General features: G+C 40.2%; 1 protein-coding gene across 1 annotated transcript; it reads left to right on the top strand.

Annotated features, from left to right (window-relative positions):
• Nucleotides 1-1,542: 1,542 nt before the first annotated feature.
• On the top strand, nucleotides 1,543-21,778 carry LOC310925101 (uncharacterized protein; the record flags this gene model as incomplete). Its single annotated transcript, XM_083886971.1, has 24 exons — nucleotides 1,543-1,563; nucleotides 1,650-1,826; nucleotides 3,201-3,331; nucleotides 3,428-3,585; nucleotides 4,392-4,619; nucleotides 5,336-5,674; nucleotides 5,765-5,913; nucleotides 6,091-6,340; nucleotides 7,464-7,634; nucleotides 7,716-7,873; nucleotides 8,692-8,832; nucleotides 9,162-9,303; nucleotides 9,522-9,670; nucleotides 11,005-11,130; nucleotides 11,280-11,466; nucleotides 12,095-12,169; nucleotides 12,605-12,733; nucleotides 14,508-14,567; nucleotides 14,659-14,775; nucleotides 17,580-17,731; nucleotides 18,856-18,942; nucleotides 20,911-21,057; nucleotides 21,197-21,382; nucleotides 21,625-21,778. The coding sequence occupies 24 exons, from the start codon at nucleotides 1,543-1,545 to the stop codon at nucleotides 21,739-21,741; spliced, it is 3,597 nt and encodes a 1,198-aa protein (XP_083743097.1). The 3' UTR covers nucleotides 21,742-21,778.
• Nucleotides 21,779-25,734: the final 3,956 nt, after the last annotated feature.

The following is a 25,734-nucleotide window of genomic DNA, read 5'->3' as shown; positions in this document are numbered from 1 at the left end:
TAAACACAAAATAAACGCACAATATGTTGAGAAAATGACTTTGTCACTTTGTCTCTCAGGCTCTGAAGAATGATTAGTAGAGCTGAAACGATTAATCGGTGAATTGATTATTAATAGATTACTAAATTAATCGCCAACTATTTTGATAATCAATAATCGGTTTGAAGCTTTTTTCATTATTAAAACAAGATTTCTGATTGTTTTAGCTTCTTAAAACAATTCTTTTGCTCCACATAACAAAGAAATCATTAAAACTGAATAATTTTGGTTTGTGAACAAAACAAGACTTTCGAGAACATCATAATTTCCAGCTTTGACAAACACTGATCAACGTTTTTTTGTAACATTTTCTGAACCAATTCATTGATTAATTGAGAAAATAATATACAGATTAATCGATTACGAAAATAATCGTTAGTTGCGGCTCTAATTATTAGACACAAAATTAATGTCTTGTCATGTAACGATGAACAAATACTTTGATACTGTAGTTAAGTACAACATTCACATATCGGTACATCACTTTTTAGCACTTAAGCAACTTTACTTTTACCCCACTACATTTATTTCCCCAACTATCTTTGTTACTCATGACTACCAAATAAAATCAGAAGAAGAAGGAGTTGGTAAGGATCTGTATTCATACTTTTCTAGTCTTGATGGACACTATACACTACAATTTTGCCATTCACTCTTACATTCATACAGCACATCTAACACATACCCATTCTGTGACCCTGGGAATCAAACCCACAACCTTCCAGATGAAAGAAAACTCACTCTACCGCTGCGCTACTGTCACTCAACTCTAGCCTCACTTTTAAAAGAGTAAAAATTAAAGAAAATTACTTTTGATACTTAAGTACAGTAAGTCATACACCTTAAGATGTTTACTCAAGTTATACTGTAAAAGGTGACTTCTTACACTTCTACCAAAATCATTTTCTGGTAAGATAATGCCGTAGGAGGATGCTGGGAATAATTTATATAATGTATAGTTAATATCCATTGCATATCACAGCCAGTTTTTCTGTACACTTCCATGAGTTGTATGCCGGTATATGTTATTTTATGAGTTATAGCTTCGATGTCGTAGTAAAATCAAAGTAACACTACACATATAACTTGCATTATCTTCATATTTATCTTCGTTCTGTTATTTTTGTCCCAATGGCCTCATGCAATGTTCTGATTGCCAATGTTTGAAAGTAGATAATGTTTGAAAGTGGCTCTCTATATCCATTGATCCAATATTACTTCTTATGTTTCCCTTTCTTCTTCTTCCCCTTCCCTTTTTTCAGTTTATCTCGTCTTTATTGTTATCCCATTCACAATGTTCAAGTCCTTTGACAAAGATTAAATGTCATAATTTGAGTGCATCTGTTTTTAGTTGCACGGCTCTTCCTGTGTGTATCGTCAAATTGTTGACTTTGGCTGTTGTTACAGCCCTCAGGACACTGAGGTGATAAAGATGTAAAAGGAGATGGGACATTTAGCTGTGTTATCCCAAAAACATGTAAGTCCCATCAGTTGGTTATGGGTATGATAGCCGAGTGGGGTGGAGTGAGATCCGTGGTCTGATTACTACCAGTTTGTGATGTTTGGGTGGGAGCCATTTCATGTACTGTACATGTCTTGTGTGCATCAAGGTGAAGGACTTATACCAGGGAGTGCTCGGGAAACTGCAGCCACTCCACCCACGCCTGCTCACACAGGAGACAATGGGTGAGGGCTGCGAGAGGATCCAGAGGGAGGTGGAGAGGGAGGTGGTGCGACGGAAGACTCTGGCCTCAAAATTAAGAATTCTGCTGGAAAGTCAGCTACAGGTTTACATTTTTTCCATCTATACATCTGGCAATAACAAGGGCCTTTCTGCAAGGAGTTTGCATGTTCTCCCTGTGTGTGCGTGGGTTTTCTCCGGGTTCTCCGGCTTCCTCCCACAGTCCAAAAATATGCGATATGAGGATTAGGTGAATTGGTCACTCTAAATTGACCGTAGGTGTGTGAGTGAATGGTTGTTTGTCTCTATATGTGGCCCTGTGATGGACTGGCGAACTGTCCAGGGTGTACCCCGCCTATTGCCCAATGTCAGCTGAGATAGGCACAGCACCCCCCGTGAACCTCTGGTGGAGGATAAAGCGGTAGATAATGGATGGATGGACGTCTGGCAATATCTCATTTAAAAAATTTGAAACACGTTTGGTTTCTTTCATAAAAATATTGCCAATTACCATTCTAGGTAACGCTTTCTTTTACAGTCCCCTAATTACCAGGTATTTACCTGGTAAATTCCTGGTAACACAAAAGTGTTACTAGGTTATTACCAATGGTAATAAGAAAGTAAATACAATGAAACTATGGCCAACATACTGTGCATTTACCTGGCAACTATATGGTAAAGTATAGTGTGTTATTGGGTAAATACTGTGGGTAATAAGGAGGTAAGTACAATTAAACTATGGCCAAAATGTTGGGTATTTACCTGGCAACTATATAGCAAATTATCGTGTGTTATTGGGTTATAAGCTGGTAATAAGCAGGTAGCTACAGTCCCCTAATAACTAGCTATTTAACCAGTAAATATATGGTAACAAAAATGTCTTACTAGGTATTAGCCTGTAATAAAAAGTTAAGAAAAATGAAATCATGGTCAAAATACTGGGTAATTACCCAGTAAATTATAAAGAATTATTGGTAATAACTTCTGGTGATAAGTGGGTCAATACAGCGGAAACACTATGTATTCATCAGGTAAATTGTGTTATTGGAAAATGACCACTGGTAATAAGCAGGTAAGTATTTCCCTGTTATATGTATGGTAAATCAAGATTGACTTACCAGGTAAATGTCCAGTATGTTGGCCATAGTTTCATTGTATTTACTTTCGTATTACCATTGGTAACTACCTAGTAACACGTTTGTGTTACCATGAATTTACCAGGTAAATACCTGCTAATTAGGGGGCTGTAAAAGAAAGCGTTACCCAATTCTATTTTATAATAAATTACGGTAAACTGTAAATTGTGGTCTAACCATTTGGTCTGCAACAATATGCCTGAAAGTGTGATACTTTTTTTGCCACTGTTTTATAAAGTCAGTAAGTTCTTACAATTAAGAGCTACTGTAGGAAAATATTTTATAATTCTACTTAAGACTTTTCTTTTAGTTTAGTGCATAAAATCAGGCATGTTTTTCTTTAGGTTCTTAGGGAAGAGCAACGGGCCCAGCAGAGAGTCCACGGTGTGTTTACGGCTCATCTCGGAGAGTGCACCAGATTATTGTCCAGGATTTATAACACCAACCAGTCATTTTGTGAAGCACACCAGCAAAAGTAAAGCTTTCATTGATACATTTTTTTTTTTTTAAATGTCACCACAATGTAAATCCCCTAACACATTCAGTCTGTTTCTATGTGTTCTACCTTCAGTGTGATACAGAGGATAACATCCCTGGTGGATGAAATGGGAGAGCTGCTATCAGGAGCATGTCAGCGTCAGGGCGCCTGGGAATTACTGGGTGAGGGAACAGGAGCTAAGCTTCTTTGCCCAGATTCTGGAAGTGTGCTGACCAAAGAGCACATCTTTGGTGAGTTCATCGCCTCTGAGTAAAATCAGTCATGAGTGCTGACTTTTAATCTCAGAGAAACAACACCATCTGTTGTTAAAAATGATGCACTGCAATAACAATCACATCTTGTCATTGAAGTTGAAAAAGGAAACACGATATGTGTTTAAAGTTAATATAAAGAATGAAAAGAAATGGTTTAATACATGGACAATAATAGTATACCGTTTGGTATTTTGCAGAATTTATGCCGACAAATGTATTTCAATTGTGTGAGGTGTTGTTTTGGCCTGGACATTTTATACTTAACGTGAAACTCCTGAGAAGTCCTCATGTTCTGTCCAGATGATGTGTCAAGAACAAGCTGCAAGAACTCCTTAATGAGGGCTGCAAGAAAAATAATGACATCATTAGTTTCTCACGGCCCTGGGAGAGAGAGAGAGAGTAAATGTGTTCTTGCAGAGTATGTACAGGCCTTAACAAAACATCTGTGAAAAGTTAAAAGTGCAGGATTTCTTTATTTATTCTCAACATAGAGAAAAAAAGTGCATAAAGTCTATGTATTGAATGTGGATGGGGCGTAAAGTTGTATTAATTAAGTCTCACGGTCTGTGATGTATGCTTTTATAAAATTAAATAAAACTAATTTGAAAGTGGCATTAGATATAATTGTAATGGACAATTTATAGCTATCCCGCCAATGTTATCTCTTGCCTGAACACTACATGCACAGTCTGTGGTCCAGCTGTAATTCAAAACAGCTTTGAATCGTCATCATAATCTGTTGATGATGCCCACAGACCCATTCTCCTTCTGCCACACTGCAGGTCCTGATGGGTCCCTGCGTGTCTGCCGGGCGCTTCATTGTGATCCAGTCACAGGCCTTATCAAACCAAACGCTCACACCCATATGTTGCTGAGCAGCTGCCACACCACAGCAGTGCCAACCGATTTCTTCCTGCATCCGCAGACCGGCCGAGTCATGCCTATTGCTGGCAATGTGGCCTATGATCCAGTGAGCTCGACCTTGGTGTTTACAACCAGCTCTTGTACAGGTGATACCTGTGAACAGTTTCAGCATGTGAATATGTATAATGGAGACTGAAAAACTGTGAAAAGCTACAACAGATCACTAACTGGCATTTGCACTGATACCTGGAGACAAGAAGCCAAATATGATTCTTGAGATAACACAATACATGTATGGTGATATGTTTTCTCTCTTGCAACAGATATAGCCTTCATACTGTTTTTTGTGATTTACTTCCTTCCTACTCTTGCCTGGATAAATACCAGTTTTATCAATTTCAGACTGGACTTCATGTGTATGAACATTTGGAGCAGTGTCACTGGTTGTCACTGGTAGCTATTCTTACTATAAATGCATAGGTTTAAAAGGGGTTAAAAATTAGCTGGAAAAAAAAGTTCTATTCTCACAGGAGGAAAAGCACACAGGCAATTAATTGATAAAAGATCCAACAGGCTAGACAGTCAGCATTAATCTTTGGCTATAATGGAAATGTACAGTTACAGACGTCCACATCACCTATTACAACTTGACCCACAGTGCAGTTTCTACTTTCTAGAATGCGTATTTCTGCAAATCATTTTATCAAAATGCACACAAACTCAACACAAATTGAGCACAAAGTCTGGCATTATGTTATAAAGTCTAAACAGCGTACTTTAAAAGATTGCTCAGATTGATGACACCATACCTGACAGTATAAGAGTAACCATTCTTCATATGTGCCATTTTTTTTTAACCCAGGTGACAACAGAAAGTGGGACAGTCCTCTTCTTCCTTACATTCCTTATCCGACCTCTGGCCATTCAGACCAGCCTCTGTCCAGTGCCCGACTCAGAGGCCTCAAACCTGGTCAGAGACTGCAGCTCGGAGCTCCCATGGTAGACCCAGACACGGGGGTCCCAGTACCCATTCTGGCTGTGACTATCCATCCTGAGACCGGTCTTGTATACCCACTGGGAGGAGTGCATGTCTGCCCTGTCACTCTTCTGCCTCAGCCTATACAGATTGGCTACCCCATGCTGGACCCCAGGACGGGGAACATTGTGCTCACAGTTGGCGTCAGTTTAGATCCAGTAACAGGTCAGTGCTGCTGATGGGATCTCAGTCCAGTCTGTGTGCGGGGTTTCTTTTACCTGCAATGAGTTAACCTTGCTCTTCATGACTGCGTAGGAGCTGTGCTGCCAGTAGGTGGAGTCCTGCTGGCCGAATCCTTCATCGATCCTCTGAGTGGTCGCATGGTGAGAGTAAGAGGAGCCAGCATGCGGGCAGGACAACTGGTGCCTAATACAGGAGGATACCAGGGTTTATTGGACAGCAAGGTGCTTGATTACAATGTAAACATCACTTTGGTTACAATTAGAAAAAAAACCCAGGGCATATTCAAACAATATTTCATTCAGGCATCTCTACTACAAAATCTAAATAAATTAATAGAGTCAATATGGGGGAAAAAAAGAAGAAAAATAAAATTTTACAAATTATATTTTCTCATGCAGGTTCTGGCAACAATGTTTAAAATATTGGATCTCCTGAAGCCACTTAATGAGGAATGGGGTTCAGATCCAGTTTTGCAGCCTCATCCGAGCAGTGAGAGAGGTAGTGGTCAGCATGATCATCTTCTGGCTGCCACCAAGGATCTTCAGCAGGCCTGGGGAAGGAGCCTGCACTGTCAACTCCAGCTACAGACCAAGCTGGAGATCCTGCTGCACTGGGCTGTGGAACTTCAGCAGCATGGGGGAACTCTTGGTGAGCAAAATGCTAGTGAGAGGATGAATAGATATGAGGAGTGAGTCTCAACAGCCGTTCTCCGTGTTAATATATGGTCCATTCTTCCCTTCCTCTTTGTCGAAGCAAGTGAGCGGCTTTCATTTTCCAGCACTTTGAAGTTACTTACATTTGCTGCAACTTATTGTGTAAGAAAACAACCCTCAAAGGGTTGTCCTTAGATAAATACCAGTAAAACACAAAAGTTTTAAGCATTAAGTGGTTGCTTTTTCAAGCTTAAAAAGGGGCTTTGGAAAGGATTCATGAGCCTTGGGACAATGACCATTATTTGGCACAAGCATGTGACCTGTTTGTTCCACATAACCACATTATGTGGAACAAGTAGATCTTGTATGTTTGTTTACATGGATCAGTATTATCAGCTGAGAACCAATGAGTCCAAAAATATCCAGGTATTAAAAACAACACCATAGTGTTGTTGGGCAGTTTTCGGTTACCAAGGCTTCAGAAATCAGTGATGACTTCTCTGGAGTCAGTTTTGAGTTAAGTCGGAAGAATGTATTGAATAAAAGAGGAGAGGAAGAGAAAAGAGGCATCATCATCAGACATAAGTATGGCCAGACGCCACCTCAGATTATGATGAGCAGCTTACCAGGGCTGATATGTATAGTTATCTGTCTAATGACCTTAACACATATCATTAGAATGTGGCCAACACAAACTATTTCTGGAGTGACCTGCTCTTGGCTCCAGGCGGCTCTGATTGGCCATCCTGGCAAAGAATGAACACAGTAATTTTGTCTTTGAGGCCAAATTGATTAGAGCATATTTTCTGTGTCTACTCTTCAACAAGGCTTTAGGAACAACAGGCATCTTGTGTGAAATTAAGAGTGACTTTATGAGCTTTATGAGTAAAATAATATCTATATTCAGTCAGACAGAGTGAGATGGCTGGCTGAAGATCAGACACACTAGTGTGAATGTTATTTATAGTGTGCATACCGGGAGCTTGTTACCATTCCCTTATAGTTGTTTGAACATAATCAGTAATCAAATAATGCAAGTCTCATCATGGTTTATGGAGGGATGAGTTTTGTAGATAGATAATTGAACCCAACCAGCTCACTTCCTGTGTTTAATCTAGGAGAGATGCCTCTGCCAGATTCTGATGTGTGCGTGCCAGCTCTGCTAGGAGTGGAATACCCTGACCCCATGGGATCTGGTCTTAGTGTGCCTGTGCTGGGATGTCAGACTGACATTGTCTCTGGGATTACGGTACCCTTGGCAGGCACCATGGAGGACCCCAATGGGAAAGGTAATGCAAAAGGATGTTATGACCTGCCATTGTTTCCATTAGTAAAATTCTATTGAATTTGTTTGCTGTGAAACTTTCCAGGGCTTGTGGCGATCCGATACGGATCTCAGACAGTGGACCCAGTCACCGGTGTGTTGGCCCCAGTGGTCGGAGCCAGGCTGGATGTCACCAGAAAAAACATCTTGCCCGTTTCAGCTTCCTACTGGCTAACAGTGACGGATCAGACCGATAGTGTGCAGGTGGGGCAGTAACCAATAGAGATGCCACAGCTTTAAAGCTCCAGTGTGTAACTTCTGTCACCCCCTGAGAAATTCTGAGTAGTTACTGTAATGGAAAATAACACCTAACACTCCTTATACTGCTTGTTTCACCATATATGCTTGGTTTAAACATTCACACAAAACTGATTAATTCTCACACAAATCTAATTTACTCCCTGTTTAAGAATATCCCTGTTACTTCAAGGCCCTAGGCTACATTTCTCCTTCTCCAGGCTTCTCTTTGTATGCTGCACAGATAAGCTAATGACGTAACAACTGGTTATAAAAAAAAAAAACGATGTATCTTTGTGCCCCAGGGCCGTTTTGACCTGCCTCTGAGGCACTCCAACAATCCATTTGATACTCAAACGTTTAAATCCTCATCCCAACACACTACCAGAACCTCTTCATGATGTATGCACATAAGTATGCAGGTCTCACACCGCCCTCAGCGCTCTTGTAGCTGTCTTACTTTATTAGCACTTAGTTGCTGTTATCCTTTTGTTTGCTTTACACCTGTCAGTCTTGATGTTTACCTAATAACTTCCTGTCTCAACGTGTGAAGCTGATGGGCTTATACTAATGTCATTAATATGCCGATTTTTGAATGACATTCATTTATATTTCTAAAAATGACACACTGCAGCTTTATTGATGTTTTATACTCATGTTGCTCTGCAGTCCACTGTTGGGACTTCAATCAGCCTGATAAAACTTATTCCAGGCTTTCTGGTTTAATGTTCAGCTTTTCTCACTGCAATCAGTGAATCTGATGTATTTCCTTTTGTTGCTGCCAGGTAGAGGCTCTGCAGAGAGAGGTTTGTGTGAGAAATACTTGCTGGCAACATCAGAGGCAGCGTGAGAAAGACATTCTCTCTGATCTGGACTCAGCCTTTTTCCAGCATCTCTTCAGAATCACCACCATTAATTCTTCTCAGGTCAGCAGGTGGGGTTTGCTGATTTGGCTGTAAATATTTTATACACCCTGGGCCCTGAGTATGGGGGCGGTGGGTGGAGGATTCAAAGGTCTTTTGAGTGTGCGGAAATGATTAAGTGGATGTGTGAGTGTGGAGGTAAAAGGCGTTGAGAAATAATTCAAGGGAAGCTTTTCATATTCTGCCATGCACTGCAAGTAAGCAGGATGGTGGTTGGGTTTTTGTACACTACATTTACTCTACTCTTTAAATTGATATTGTGTTTGCAGATATCTTTTGTGGCAGTATGCAAACCTGTGCATGCGCTTTTCAAGTGTAAATGTGCAAAGCAGGTCCAGTGGTCAGGGAGACAGCTGAGGGAAGCAGCTGTGGAGCTGCACGATTCATCGCAGTCCGAGGCTCAGAGGAGAGCTGCTCAGCACTTGCACTTGGCTCTGATCCTGCCTCAGCATGTTTTTCACATCCTTACACAAGGTAAATTGGCTGCCAATCTGGCAGGACGAAGAGCATGAAGGAAATTGCAGTCATGACCTGCACTGGGGTTGTATTTACTGCTTTCCAAACAAGGAGGTGCTCCCTGCCAGCGCCTTATATCGCATCCTTCAGTTTTATAGTAATTAACATAGCTTCATTGTCCAATGCTTTACTTGGGTTGGCAGCATGTCTTTGTGCTTCTCTGTCTGTATGTACAGGTGATGAGGAGGAGTGGGCTCAGGAGAATGTTTGGCATTCAGAGCTTTTGTCAGGCCTTGATAAGGTGGACGTGTGTATGGAGCAGCTGCAGCAAGACCAAGAACATTGGACAACACACGGAGGAGACTGGGATACATCTTATGCTGTGGTCAGAGTACTGGTTTTACAGGACAGTTGTGGCAAATGTTGGTGTCTCATGATGCACTCTGTATACTGGGAGGTCCAGTAATTTAACTTTAGTAACTTAAAAGGTCCCATATTATGCAAAATCAACTTTTTAATCATTTTAATACTTATATTTGGGACACTGGAAGCCCTATCAGTCGACAAAGTGTGAAATACTCCCTGACTCACTCATGTTTTTGTGGTCTTCCTCAGTCTAAGTACAGGAGATAAAACACACGATGTTGACTTCCGCGCTCACTGGGACATCACAAGACGCTAAATTCCTGGAATTGTTGTCTCCCGGAGCTCCGCTTTTTCCGTAAAACACGCGAGAGTGCTGGCAAGGACAACAGTGTCCAAAAACCGAAAAGTCCGCGAAAAGTTCTATTTACTTGGTTCCACAGTGCAGCTTGGGATGACTTGTATCTTGGAATGAAATTTACCATCATAATAGTCAGCATCGCCCTGAACAAGGATTCATTGAAAATATTTGCAAACCTCTTAAGGAATAATTTTTATGAATTATTGAAATTCAGGAAATGATCCATTTGCCCTGATGCACTTTGACAGTGAGCTGACTTTCTACTCAAAAACAAAAAGTATCTCGGAATGACTTGAACTTCACCATCATAATAGTCGCCATCACCCTGAACAAGGATCAGTTGCAAATATTGGCAAATCTCTTAAGGAATAATTTTAATGAATTGTTGAAATTCAGGAAATGATCCATTTTTCCTGATGCACTGAGATGGTAAGCTGGCTTTCTTCTCAAAAACCAAAAGTATCTCGGAATGACTTGAAATTTACCATCATATTAGTCGGCATCGCCCTGAACAAGGATCCATCGAAAATATTTGCAATCCTCTTAAGGAATAATTTGAATGAATTTTTGAAATTCAGGAAATTATCCATTTCCCCTGATGCACTTTGACAGTGAGCTGGCTTTCTTCTCAAAAACAAAAAGTATCTCAGAATGACTTGAAATTTACCATCATAATAGTCGGCATCGCCCCTACACAAACTTCCAGCCTCAGAGGATTTATCTGTCCAGTGGATACATGTTATATATGACGGCAATGTGCCTGCTAGAGCCTGCAAATGATCACTTTTCCAAATACTAACTGCTGTTAGCTCCCAGTAGACCAAAGCATGTCACAGACATGTTCATTAGGACACCAGGGAACTAGGTTAACTTGTAGAATTAGGGTATAATATGGGACCTTTAATGGATCTGAGCTGCACAATGTGATGATGATGTTCAATTACCCAAACAAAAGAGTCTCTTTATCTGTCATATTTGTCCTATTTGTCCTCCAGGACAGAGACGTGAGGCAGAGAGAGTTGTGGGAACAGTGCTGTTCCATACAGACAGACCTGGAGGCTGCAGTCATTGCTTTGCACTTTGTCAGACACCTTTCTCAGCTCCGTGCCGACACTGCTCAGGTCAAAACATAGGCAAAAACACTCAATAAATGACACTTGATCATCATTAATATGAAGTGTTTTGTTTCACCCCCAAGCCTGGTTTGTCTGTGTTATGTCTACGTGTTATTGTGAACCACATATTTCCTCTCATTTTCTCATTTGTGTAGGTGGTGCTGTGTGGGAACTTTTGGTACAAAGACTATGGTTTGATCAAGTGCTGTGGGCAAAGGCAAACAAAGGTCACAGGTTCGCTTCAACACAAGGCTCTGCCTCTGCTGGAGAGATTGAATCAACTTCTGGATGAAAAACACTGTGCTAGTTTTTCCACCAACACTAGCAATCGACACATTTCAGGTACCGAATCAGTAGCAGTGCAACAATTCAAATATTTACACAGAATTGTTGTAGAGACAGCACAGTTTCTCATTGAATAATGCCACTATTTTGCAGATGTAATTTGTTTTGCTTTTCTCTGTGTCATTGTCATCTGTGAGTTTAAAAGGTTTTGAGATACTATCTTTGAAATTGCTATCTATCAACCACATCTCTCAGTCCTGTCTCCTGCTATAGCCTGTACATTCCTAGATCTAAGGCTTATCTGCTTCTATGCACAGCAATTTGCAGAAATATGTGTGCCATGTGGAAATGCCATTGGTTCTTATTTATAGCAGCAGAACAGAAAGTACAGTCCGGACAAGTGAAGTCCATTGTCATAAAGGGTCTTCATGTCACACAGTGCAGCACTGAGGCTCATTTATGCATTTTCAAAACTTTTTGACAAACAATGAAGCTCTTTGTCGGTGATAACTTCGCTCCATTGAATGGGGCTGTGAGCGAACAGACACCACTTTCCAGTGGAATCAATTTGTTTGTGACTTTGTTTTTTTCTTTCCACATGATTTCATATACAAATTAAAAAAAAAAAAAAAACACAGACTACTGCCAGGCCAGTTTTTTAAGGCTGATATCTGAACTATTTCAGGTTTATCAACAAAACAGGCCTATGGACTGGAGATAGCCTCTAGAGTCTGGACAGCATCTGTGCCTGTGGTGAAAGGTATGCGCTTTCCAAGCTGCTTAAGCCTTGTGATAACATGGGTGTGTGGAGAATGAGGTTGGTTGTCGGAATACATCAGAAGAGACAAATGGGTGGGGAAATAGACATTGTATTTTTGTAAATTAAAAGGGAAATGTGATTTATAACTCCAGGTTATTTTTCTGTTTCTCATTGTGTATATGGAAAGTTACAGTTAATGGCAGGAGCTGAGACCACTACGGTACATTCTAAAATGAGAAAACATTAATGGTTCATGTCTCTGTCAAACGTTGCTCTCTGAAGTAAAGCGAAACACATCAAAATGATCCGCCTTGTGTCTTGTGAATAGTGTTCTCAAAAAAAGTTTCACAGCTACTTGAGAAGACACTTTGAAGTCTTTCAAATGAATTGGGTTTGCTCTCTGGTTGACGTTAATGAGTTCCTGTTTTTCCAAAGGAATCTCCACCCAGTCTCTGAGGGAGCCCGTCAATTTGGCTCAATCCCTCGACAACGGTCTGCAGGCCAGCTCGGCACAGACGCACAACTCACAAAGACAGACTGCGTCTTCTGGCATCCATTCCCAGGGTGAGGTGGCTGAGCAGAAACTAGAGTTCTGAGAGCGAGACCCCTTTTTACCCCATGGTGTCCTGTGTTGTGCCCTGTGGGAATGTACTGTATGGTTTGTATTCTCATTTTAACTAAAATCTGGAAACTTCCATCTTAAAAAAAAACACAGTTATTCACAGGCACGTGTACACAGAGGAAATTAAAACGCTCATAATGCTGTGCACCAGGAAATTAACTTTTCTTTAACAGGGGCTGGTTTTTGCCTCAGTAAAATAATAATAATAATTAATTGTATTTATAAAGCACTTTTTTAAAAGATGCTACAGAAGCAGGTTAATATGTTTTGGGTTATATTCCAGTGCAATTTTATCAAATATTTGGAGATACTTTTACATGTCAGTTTAATAGTTGAAATAGTTGAGATGCATCAATGGGAGCATGCACACGGGATAGAGCGCTCTGGACCCAGGAGAGCACAGCAGTTAGCGAACAATGCAAACAACAAGCAGCGAACAGACACGAGAGTAAACCATGTTCTCAGGAGAGCTGTGCCGTTACCACAGCGTTGACTGTTAGGATCTGACGATGAGCGACTGAAGGAACAGGAAATATAAAGGCTGAGCTGATGAGTGGATTGGCAGCAGGAGTGCTCCCGCCACAGGTGAGCTGATTGTATGCTGGAGTTAGCCGTGGGAGAGTAAGGAGGAGACAAGGCGAGGCATGACCGATACGTTGTTTTTCCAATCAGTGTACTAGAAAGGCTCTCCAAATCAGATTTAAAAGTTTTATAGGCCTTTTAAATTGAATTTAATTGGCAATGAATGGAATTGATCTCCATTAACCTGCAATGTTTTGATTGCAGTGTCTGTTTTAAACTTTAGTTGCATATCTTAGAGAGATCGTAGACCCCTACAGCCAATAGCTGAACCATGATCTGTAAACAGAGTAAATAGTCGTTTTCTAAACTTGTTGTTTTTCTAAACTTTTACTCTCAAGCTTATTAATGTGGTCAACAACTCGAATGAGCAAAGGTCTACTTTATCTCGAAAGCAGAATGGATTTCCCCCTCTCAACAAGATGAGTCAGAGCATTCCCAATGATATGACACAGTTCCCTTTATGATAAAACGATAACACTGGTCAACACCAAATTTATTGTTTAAGTTTTTTTTTTTAGCTGATTTAGGATAATTTTGACATCCTGAATCCAAAAATCACATTGGTTTTGCTCAATCAGGTCAACTTTCTGAACAAAGCTAGTTGTTTTTCAACGTTTTTGTTTATATATACGGTTGTTTTCACTCATATGATGCAAAATTAATTCATGTTTCTTGCAGTAAACAAATTCTGAAGATTTTGCATGTGCCAACTTATGCCATTTTTTATATATATACATATATATATATATTACAAGTGAATTAAATGGCTTCGACGAGAAGATCTTGCAAAAATAAACATATTCTGCTACATCTGCGGTGAATACACCATTGTTCCTAGAAAGAATCTGTTAGAAAACTTTTTTTTTCTTCTAAAACCTTTTTTGGATGAGAAATATTAACAAAAATCAACTGCTAATGTCACAAAAATGTAATCAATTTAGTCAGAAGATTGGATTTTTCAAAATCAAATTAGCATAAAAAACATGACCTGATTGAGAAAAATGTATGTAATTTTTGGATTCAGCGGTGCAAAAATTGTCCTAATTCAGTTAAAAAGACATAGACAACATACACGTACAACTTTTTTTTTGTAACCCAGTGTAATCAGTCATTTCAATGTTGATTTCCTCACAGAGAGCCAACCTACAAACAACTCTGCTCAGCCTACTCACATCTCTGTCCCCGCAGTTCCAGGTAACACTATGACGTAAAAAACACCACAGAGCATGCGACACAAGTGCGAACATCATTTTAATTTGTCGTCCATGTTGTTCTGGGTCTTTAGAGGAGGAGTGGACCAAGCTGCTGGGGCTCTCACCTCTGTTCCAGCTGCTGAAGAAGGTGGAGCAACAGCTACAGGGCTCAGCATGTGGGGCGGGGATTCTTCGAGGGGGGATCAATGGTAGGTCAGAGAACTTTTTAAAGGGCTGGTGTGTAACATTTGGGGTGATTTATATGGGCAGAAGTTAATTACAGTAACCATAAGTATGTTTGTATAAGAAAGGGAACTTTTAGGGTTGCTGGTTTGAATACTGACAGGTTGAGGGCGAGGATACCTCTGAGCAAAGTACCCATTGGGCACTGAGCAGGTGATCTGCTGTGGCGACTCCTAAAGAAGGAGAAGAAGTATCTTTGTATAACATTGTAATTGCTTTAAAATAATAGAAAAATAATGATAATGGAATAATAATTTAAAGGTGCATTATGTAATTAATCTAAAGCAACTGGCCATAAAATCCTCCTAATATGTCACAGAGACTCAAGAATAATGTTCATATAACAAACTGAACTCGGGTTGCCAGTTACGTCTGAGCTACAATGGCGGCGAAAACGAAACCTAAAAGATCTTGGTATTTTGAATTTGAGTGTATTAACTGTTTTTGGCCACATTCTTACATATGGCACCTTTAAAAAATGTCTTCAGTGCAGTAAGGCTCAATCCAATCTGTGACAGGAAATAAATCGAAGTATTGCTCATGGATACATCTCCAAGTGGCACATGAAGTCATGTTCAAGAGCCTGAAATATCCACCATGTTTATTCATTACACTAAAAAGGCACTTTTAGGCATTTATGTTGCTGATGTGCTTTATTTCTGGCCAATATCTCCAGGTATTTCCAAATTCCCTGAAGGAGTAAGCTGATATATAAATAGAATTCAACCATTGAAATTATGTGGCTGGACTGTGGCAAACAACAGACTTTATGACTTTGATAATGGTGACACTGACATTGAAATACTTTTTTATTTAGAATGTATATACGATATGATAATAAAAAAATACAACAACAACCAGATAAGTTCCACACTGCAGGAGGGTGAAGTCAGTATATATCGGTTGTTAAAGTGTGGATTTGTGTTCAAGGTGTCAGGACAAGGTGTGACCAAGCGTCATCACCTGGAATAATTATATCCTCTTCTAATAATGACTCCAAAACTGATTTTATTCTATTGACAGCTTTTTGTTTGAGAATATGTTTTTTTTTGGTGCGGTCTGTAACATGATTTTGGGTGAACCCCTAGTGGGTTTACATTTTTTTCTTCAATCCAGCCAAGCCAATCACACTTCAAAAAAATGTTTAGTCCACAATTTTTAATGGATCATCAGCCACTTCAGGAGGTTTGTGTCGGTCTGTCGTGACGAAAACAAACTTCTCACTACATTAAGTCTGGGTCATACTTTACACATTACGCACTAATGTGAGCACCCCTTGAGTTTGAGTGTGTATTGAACATAATGCACCAACTGTGCATGCTGAATATACGACACGGACCCTGGTTTTAGTATGACAAGAACTGCAGGCCTGTGGCCTTTACATCCTTGTTAATGGAAAGCCTTGAAAAGCTTGTCCCCAGCTACAGGAGGATGTGAGTGGGCACACTGAACCCCATGGAGCTTATTCCCATTTTCAGAAGCCTAAGTCATTTATTAGACTGGTGTTTTTTTGTGCAGCCCCCGTCTATTGGGACAAAGGCTGATGTTAACCTGCACCTGATACTGTCGGTCCTCTTATTCCTGATAGAGAGACACCAGAGAATGTGCGTCTATTGACGTTTCAGCTCATCCTAGGCAATCTCAACAAGGCTCTGTAATCTTGCTGTTTTTTCCCCGACACTATATACAAATGACCGTAGGAGCAACAGTCCTGAGATATCATACTCTTGACAATACAGTGATCAAAGACTCTACAAATTCAGAAGGGCAATTACAAGCAGAAATTTACATTATGTTTATAGCATGGTGCAGAAAAAAAAAATCCTGACATTAACATCTCAAGGCATTTTTCATCTACTTTTGCTATCTAACCTACAGTGATGGTTAATGATCAGCCAATAGAGAAGGGTGGAATCAAACAAATACGTAGGAACAATAAATGACCACCAACTGAACTTCCAACTCACAGGCAAAACCATTATCTCCTAGTTCCAGCAAGTCTCCATGGAAGTCTGCCAATCAGTCCTAGTCTCATTTTACAGTGTTTGTATTGTATCTGTCATTAACTGTCATTGTTTGACTGATACAGGAAACGATACTGACTATGTACAACAGAAGTTCATGAAAAGGGGAACACAGATAGCTTCAGTTACAGTAATTTAACCTCGGGCAGTATATGGAGATTACTTACTGCCAGGAATAAAAGAGCCATGCCTAGTTTTGTGCCAACATCCATCATAAATCCCACACCATTACCTCTTTTTAAGGACTATTCATCATTACTATATCTAATAACTTCAGCAGATGAGGCACTGTGTTTTCTCTCTGGAAACAATTTGTTTGTGTGTGTTGATATGTGGTATGTTGATGTGATGTGTAACACACACACACACACACACACACCAATGGTTTTCCACAAACAAAGGAAAATAAAGGAATTTGCATTTTGACACGAGTTCACACAAATTCAAAGTGGCTTCTCGGCACGCACGGAATGTGTAAAGTAATGGTGCGTTCAGTTTACAGCAGCGAGAAGGAATATTCCTTGATAACATCGCTCTACAACGGTGTCGCAACATGTCCACAGAGCAGAGTGGCGTCCACCTTGGAATTCTGTGTCGGGGTTTCTGAAGTTGTTCCAACGTTCTAAGTCGGAAAAAACCGACTTGAGGCAGCGTTCCTACAACTAGAACGCACAGTATGACCTCGCCCTTAGACCGTATTATCCTGCCGTTCCTGTTATTTATGGTGCATTTGTTTTTTTATTCAGACAGAGACAACGGTTTTGTGGATATCCTCGATGCTCAGTGGGAATGTGAGGGAGAGCTGATCCCCTTGGATCCATCAGTCCTCAACCCCAGGGAGTTGCTCGTCTACCACCATGGACTCTTCCTGATGCAAACGTTGTGTAATCTAAAACTGGTCAGTGACAATTTACTCTTATTTACTCTTATAACAGGAGGCCTGACTCCAAGCTCACTCACTCACTCACTCGCTCATATTTTACCTCTTTATCCTCCACGTGAGGGTTGCGGGTGACGCCGGTGCCAATCCCAGCTGACATAGGGCGAAAGGTGGAGTACACGCAGGACAGGTTGTCAGTCTACCACTTAGAAACAAACAACCATTCTCTCTCACAACTCACACAAGTCAATTTAGAGTGTCCATCCAATTTGCCTAATCCCCAAATCTGCATGTTTTTCTGACTCTGGGAGGAAAGTGGAGAACCCGGCAATCTGAGTCCAAGCTGTCTTTTATTAAACATTTGACAAACACTGGATTACCATGGGCTAAAGTTCACATCTCAAAAAACAACAACCTTTATCTTCATTTATCTTCCGCTGACAGCTCCTCGACAGCTATCATTCCAATCCCACATCAATAATATCACCCGGTCTGCATATTTCCATCTCCGCCCTTTCCTTACCCGCTCCCCATACCACTTCTATCCTTGTTCGCAGCTTCGTCACCTCCAGCATCGATTACTGCAACTCTCTCCTCTCTGGCCTCCCTCACAAATCACTGCGTAAACTTCAGCTGCTCGCATCATCACCAGAAACCCCCCCCCCCTCGTTCCACCTACAACAACGCCACTGACTCTTGGTCCATTTCAGAATTCAATTCACAATCCTCCTGTACGCCATCCACAACCGTACATCCCTCCGTACCACGCCGACCTCCTGCACATCGCCCACCTCCTCCTCCATCCACCTCACTGTGCCCTCCCCCCACCTCAGCAGCATTGAGAGCAGAGCTTTCAGCTGCTCTGTCCCCCATCTCTGGAATTCACTCCCACCAGACATCCAGAACTCTGACTCCCTTCCCCCTCAAAATAGCCCACTCTGTCGTCCGGTTGTCTGTTATTTTGTTGTTTGTCTCTGTGTTCTTGAGCACTTATAAATAAAATGCCTTGAGATAACAATTATTAATTCTTATTTATTATTTTATTGTCGAAATATGCTTCCCTCCATGTATATAATATATATTAAAATTTCTAATGAAATTGGATTTTTTTTAAAAGCCTAAGATTGTTGTTTTCTTTTCAGACTCCAGCCATTTCAATTCAGATAGCCGCAAGTCTCCCAAAGAACAACTATTTGAACAATGCCTTCAAAAATTCCTTCTTTTACCAGGTAATCTTGTAACCCTTGTCTGTAAAAGTGTAATTCTTAATGTTCATTGCGTTTTACGTCTGTACTTTCAGTGATAAAAAGCTACTATTATACTATAACTGTGTTATCATGACATACAATAACATAATTTTAACCATTTAAAGGATGAATCTAGGTCCATATCCCAAACGTCATTCAACATTTATTTCAGTACCTCTCTGCCTCGTTTATGTTTCGGAGAGGTGGGGTAATTCCTTAACCTAAAGTTTTCTTTCAGCATTTGTTTCACTCCACTCAGAGAACTGGGGATAATTCCTTAACCTAAAGGCTGCTGAACACAGACATTAGACATTACAATCATCCAAGAACCACAGACATCAATACACAATATAAGATGAGCAGAAGATGGTGTTTGAGGCTCCTTAATGTTCCATGTTTAGTTTCAAGGTTGATTTCAAGGTCATGGTTCTTAATCAGTCTGAACATATTATTGCATATCAAGCATATCTGTTGTGCTTCCCTCTGTTACACTGCTATTATACACCTTATATTATATTATATTATATTACACACTGCTGTTATACTGAGGAACACAGAAATCCTTGAGCCAACCACAGAGAGAGTTGTGTTGAGCTGAGTTTCCTCGGCATTGTGTGAACTCGTAAATGTCACACGTGACTGTAGGTGCAGGACTTTAGTGACTTCAGTGTGTTTTGCTCTGTTCGGATAACTGCAAATAAGACTTTATATGGCAACGATAGATAATAACGATAACTTAAATAGTTAACAGAAAACAAAACAGGGATTGTATAAAAGGCAGCAGAATAACTCAAAAGACCCATCTAGTGACAAATCTGGTCAAGCTCAGGATACAGCACAACATGCTGCACCCAGCTGCTGTTTACATCTTTTAGGAGCCCTCGTGAACGCTGAGAGGGCCACAGGGGAATTACAAGGGGCAATTCAGTGGACAGCTTTGGCCAGTGAAAGGTTTAATAGAAAAATCCTCTCAAAGCCTGCTGGTATTTGGACACAAAGGATTCTTTTTTTTCCTGCTCACTCCCCTCTATCTACATGGAACAGTGGTCAGAAACTAAAACATAAAGCATTTCCAAAGCTTCATGTCTCCTTCATGAGCCTAGCGTTATGAAGCTTGTGTCTGCCGTTTGCTGTCAGACGTTGCTTTAGAGATCTTATACTTTTGCAGTATTTTATATGCACCACTGACTCCTGCTTCCATCTAGAATGCATTGATGCATTTTAAAGTGGGTGAAATAATAAAAAAAAAAGCAACCATGTGTTGCATTTCCTTATTCTCCAGTTAATACTAAAAAAGTTTCGTTATTTTCATTTTGAACCTGTTAACACACAAAGAGAATGAAAATAGTGTTTCCAGGTACATGGTTCAATAAATAAATAAATAAATAGAATATAATAAATTAACTAATATCTACAATTTAAGACCACTAAGTACACTCTTAGAAATAAGGGCTGAGGTTCTACCTGGAACCATTTGCTCCTGAAAAACCCAAGAAGGGGTTTTTCAAGGGTTCTTGGTAACACTAATGGTTCCAGTAAGAACCATTTTGATCCAGAGAACCCTTTAAAACCCCTTTCCCGAATAAAGGGTTTGAAAAGAGTTCTTGGTGGAACCCTCCAAAAGGGTTCCAGGTGCAAAGGTTTTACCTGGAGCCAAAAAGGGTTCTCCTATTAGGACAAGCCAAAGAACCTTATATTGTTCTACTTAGAGTCTAAGAGTGTAGACAAACAACCCGACAAAGGAATGAGGGCAGAATAAAACCAAACTATAAATTTACCGTATTTGTTTATTTCCCTTCAATACATCACAGGACACAGTGTGCACGCACAGTTATGTGTTACACAATATCGCATCCTGCATACTTTCCCTCAATGAATTACACATCAATATGTCTTTGTGCGTCTCATCACTAACTCTGTGTTGCCCGTGAATGGCTGCTCTGTTGGCAGGAGGCAGAGGAGATGCTGTTTGTTCGTCGCCAGAGGCTCCAGTCAGTGGGAGGTTTCTCTCTGCTGCTGCTCCACTGTCTGTCCCATGTGAAAATTAGGGACATGAGCTGTGACTCGAGTCCTGCCTTCCAGAGGCTTTTCTTCAAGGTGCAGACAAGCGTGACTGAATCATTAGAATTGGGGAGATACCGGTGCAAGATTCAACATTTTTACTGTGATTGCATAATTTTACTACTTATTGTATCAAGTCGATCCTCGTCTAGTTCAATGTTGTTGTCGATTCTAGGAACTGCAGGCATGCTTGGGAGAGCTGTTTCATACCAGAGTCGGCATGTTCTCCACAGGACAGGAAGCCAATTTACGTGTGTGTTTCCAAGACCAAGAGGCCCCTTCTGGGGGTGTGTCCGATTACCATGCTGCCTCCCTGCTTTACAAGCTTCACAAATCCAGCAGAGGATTGCTTTCTGAAGGCGTAAGAACAGAGCAGATCCTCATTTCTGCAAGGTTTAATGATGAGTGGTTAAAAGGATAAAAAGCCAAACTGTCTGTTCCCTTGTGTGTGTGTGTGTGTGTGTGTGTGTTTGTGTGTGTGTGTGTGTGTGTGTGTGTGTGTGTGTGTGTGTGTGTGTGTGTGTGTGTGTGTGTGTGTGTGTGTGTGTGTGTGTGTGTGTGTGTGTGTGTGTGTGTGTGTGTGTGTGTTATTCCTTTGAGCAGGAAGTGGAGGAACTTCAGAGGAAACACAAAGAAAACTCTCTCCTCTCCCATCTTGAAGGACTTTTGAGAGAGAAGAGCGCCGAGGCCACGGAGACAAATCAAGACCAAATTGCATAAATACACATACACTCTTGTTTTTCCATGACATTTTGTCCTGCTACACACTGCTCGAACAAAGATTGTTCAATATCTTATTATTTAACTTTAAAGCATGTATAAATATAGTACTGCAGTTCTGCATAGACCAGTATTCTAATGACTTTTTGCAGATTTCTTACGTCGTGTGTTGGCAGTTTTAAGCCTCCAAAAATCTGATCAGTAATCTGATCCACCTGGTGTGCTTCCCTAATTTTAGTCACTGGCATACCGAGCAGCTGTTCCTTTAGTGTGAACTATTCTTGTTGGTTTTTTTTGTTTTGTTTTTTTAAATTTGCATACCAAATTTTATTCTGTCTGCTTTTCTTCTTACAGTCAACCTCTTGATATTTCAGACAATTTTAGTCAACTCATTGATCACAAAAATCATGCATCAGTGGTCAGTCATTTTTTTTATTTTGCCAAAAGTAAAAATATGTCATTACAAACTCGACATCGTTCTCCTCATATAAAAAACAACAACACGTTTTGTCTTTTAACACCACAAGCAACGAGTGTAAAGAGTCTGTGAGTGCAGAAATGTGTTTTTTTCCTCTCCGGTCCTCTGCGTGGGGGGAAGGGAAGAACATTTTACTACAAAAGCCTTCCCCAGATTCCTCTGATGGCACGGAATGTCACGGAATGTCACCGTGAGTGTGGCGGCTCAGTGCTGAGTGGCTCTGATGGCAATGAAGATGATCGTCAAAATGATTCCACAGACGAGCCCGACAACATTTAGGATTTTGGCTGTCCTTGATGCATCCTGAGCTACAGCTGATTCCCCAACAGCATTTGCATTTTGTGCCTTACATATACATGAAAAAAAAAACAATAATTAACCTTCCATTCCATATCAAATCCACAGTACAACATGTTAAATTTAAATACTTTTGCAAGCAAAAAGTAAGCAAAAGTATAACATTGAGGCAAATTGACTTACCTTGCAGGAACAAACGATAGCTGCAATCCCAAGAGGCAAACAACAGCATATGGTATTAAAGATGGACCATGCGAGGTAGGATGGAGCAACAGCGTGGGTCTGGCCTCCTTCCATAGTTTCTCTGTGTCTTGTTGTAAGTGGACAGAAGTTGTGTTGTCTTGTTAAGTGTCTGGATAGTTTGGCTGTTGAGTGAGGCAACCCCCCATCCTTTTATCACTCACGGGGTGTGGTTTAAGGGGTTGTAGGACTGACGGGAATGTCGGCTGTCGAGTAGAAAACACAAGTTATCCCCACTTTTTTGGCTTTTCTTTGATTCAATTGTTTTTTTCTTCTTTTTTTTTTTTTTTAAACAAACAGATCGGATCTTATTACTCAAATTGCAAATTTTACAGTTTTGGAACAATTTGTCCATGGTGTCCTTGTCCCTGTTTTATTTTCAGTTCATAAGTTAATGCTTCTCGCTCATTTTGCTGAAAATGTGTTTACGTTACCTGGTTCTTTGCAGTATTCCAGTATGGTTCCAACAGTACTCTCTGATTATATATATATTGAAATTATTATATATATATATATGTGTATATATACATATATATATACACATATATATATATATACACATATATATATATAATAATAATTTCAATTATATCAATTTCATTCCCAAATGAGATTTTTACACTTCCCATTTTAGCAACAAAAGGACCAAAGGATTTGCTGTATGTTGTTTATTTATAATACAGCATTTTCTGAAATGAATCGACTTGAGCTTTTAGTTAAGTTAATACATTAACCCACAGTTTTACATTGCTGCTTCTCCTGCTTATTTCCCTGAAGCACTTTCTATCATTGTTAAGAAAAGCACTGGAGCATCTTTTTCCTCATTCATCAAATGAACTGTTTCTGGATGACTTTAACACAGGGGTGTGACACTCAAATGACCTGTGGGCCAATGAGCATCAAGTCTGCTCAAGAGGGGGCCGGTCCAGAGGAGAAAAAAATGGAGAACAACTGTTCAGTATAGTGGGTGAGCTCAAACTTATTTCCTTAATGATATTCATGATGATATTTTAACAGAATTTCAAAGTAAATGTGCTTATTCTGACATGGAATGATGTTTACTTCACAATAATAACATATTTATGATGCAAAATTCATCTGTTTAAATCAAAAAGGTCACTGGCCATGTTTTCATTATAACATGATTGATTGGGGGGGGGGGGCCCGCGGACCGCAAGTTTGACACCTCTGCTTTAGACAAAATAAGACGTTAGTAATTAATTAGAGAATAAACACATCAATTGTACAGTATCAGGACAATAACTCCAATTGCTTTTAGTGTTACCAACTAGGGATGTGAATCTTTGGGTGGCTCACGATTCGATTCGATTCTGATTCTTAGGCTCACGATTCGATTAAAAATCGATTCAAACCGATTCTCGATTCATACGATTCTCGATTCATACGATTCTCGATTCAAGCGATTCTCGATTCAAAAATTAATAGTGTGTCAAGAAAATTATGGCATCAAAACAATACAGTTTGTATAAGATAATGTGATCACACAAAAGCAAACACACGACAAGACAAAAGTTAACATTTATTCATTCAAAACAAATAAAAACTTACTTCCTGTAAAAAAAACAACTTGCATAAATAAAATCTTAGGCTAGCTGCCTTTTTCTCCCAGAAGTTACACAAATAAACTGTACACAAATAACACAAACTGGTGTTTTGTGTGGTTTTTTAAAACGATTTTTTTTAAAGGTGCATTATGTAATGAATCTAAAGCAACTGGCAATAAAATCCTCCTAATATGTCACAGAGACTCAGGAATAATGTTCATAAAACAAACTGAACTCACCAACAACAACAGTACAGACAAAATGTTTGCATTAAAAAAAATCTTTTGCAGACTGCAAATCATGTTTATGTTTTGAAATCATGTTTTGGCATGTGGCGCCACCTACCGCCGACTACCAATCATTGCAGTCAGTAGAGTCTCAGCTGCCGAGCAACCACGGGTTGCCAGTTACGTCAGAAAACGAAACCTAAAGGACCTCTGTATTTTGAATTTGAATGTAGTAACCGTTTTTGGCCACATTCTTACATATGGCGCCTTTAAGTTTATGAATCGATTCAGAATCGTGGATGATTAGAATCACGATTCCTATGTGAATCGATTTTTTTTCCCCCCACCCCTATTATCAACCCACACAGTTTAATGTGTTGGCATAAAAAAAAGTTCTGCCAGCCCAAAGTTACAGTAGCATTTGGCTTGCAGTGCAGTCCTGAAGTGCAGTTCAACTTCTGAGATAACCTCAGACGAGAGTGGCTGGAAACGACGAGTAGATGAATAGTGCGGCGGCAGATAAAGAGGAGAGCATTTAATCAATGACAGCACTGTGCTGCCACTGCATGTCATCCTCTGAGGCATGGTGGCACTGTGGCAGACGCTGGATTCTGGCCACGGAAAATCCCATCTGCAAACCGTCACTCCAGAACAGACAACTCCATCCAGCTCTGCTTCAGTTCCTACCTAGTGCAGTGTAACAGACTGTTCCTCTGCAGCTGTCATGTTTTATGACGTCTGGTAATTATTCTGACCCATACTACAGGAGCTTGACGTTTAGTTCTTTAGAGAGCTGGGTTTTATTAAAGCTACTGCATGCAACATCAACAACTTGCATGTTTGTCATCGTGAGTTTGATTTGGTGTTTGAAGGCTAATCATAATCCTGCTGAGGTCTTGTTAGTGGGAAAACTTCCCAGGCTGCTTTTAGTCGACTTTAGAAAAAAAAAAAAAACGTGTGACAGCTGTGTTTTATTCAACAAAGTGAAGAACGAATGAGCTTGTGATGTTCGAGGATAAACAACCTCATTGTCTGTGGTTGACGCTGACTGGGATGTAGCTGAGGCTCTGGAATGAGAAGGTCAGTGGCCCCGTTCTTTTTTCGGGACACTTCATTAGGTTCAGTGTGTGTAAAGAAAGCGATTTTCCAGCTGTGTGCTTCAGAGAACCTGCATATTCTTTTTTTC

The sequence above is a fragment of the Microchirus variegatus genome (assembly GCF_963457635.1).
Source record: "Microchirus variegatus genome assembly, chromosome: 3".
NCBI classification, from domain to species: Eukaryota; Metazoa; Chordata; class Actinopteri; order Pleuronectiformes; family Soleidae; genus Microchirus; species Microchirus variegatus.
The sequence above is the reverse complement of the archived record's forward strand: the minus strand, read 5'-3'. Positions and strand labels throughout refer to the sequence as shown.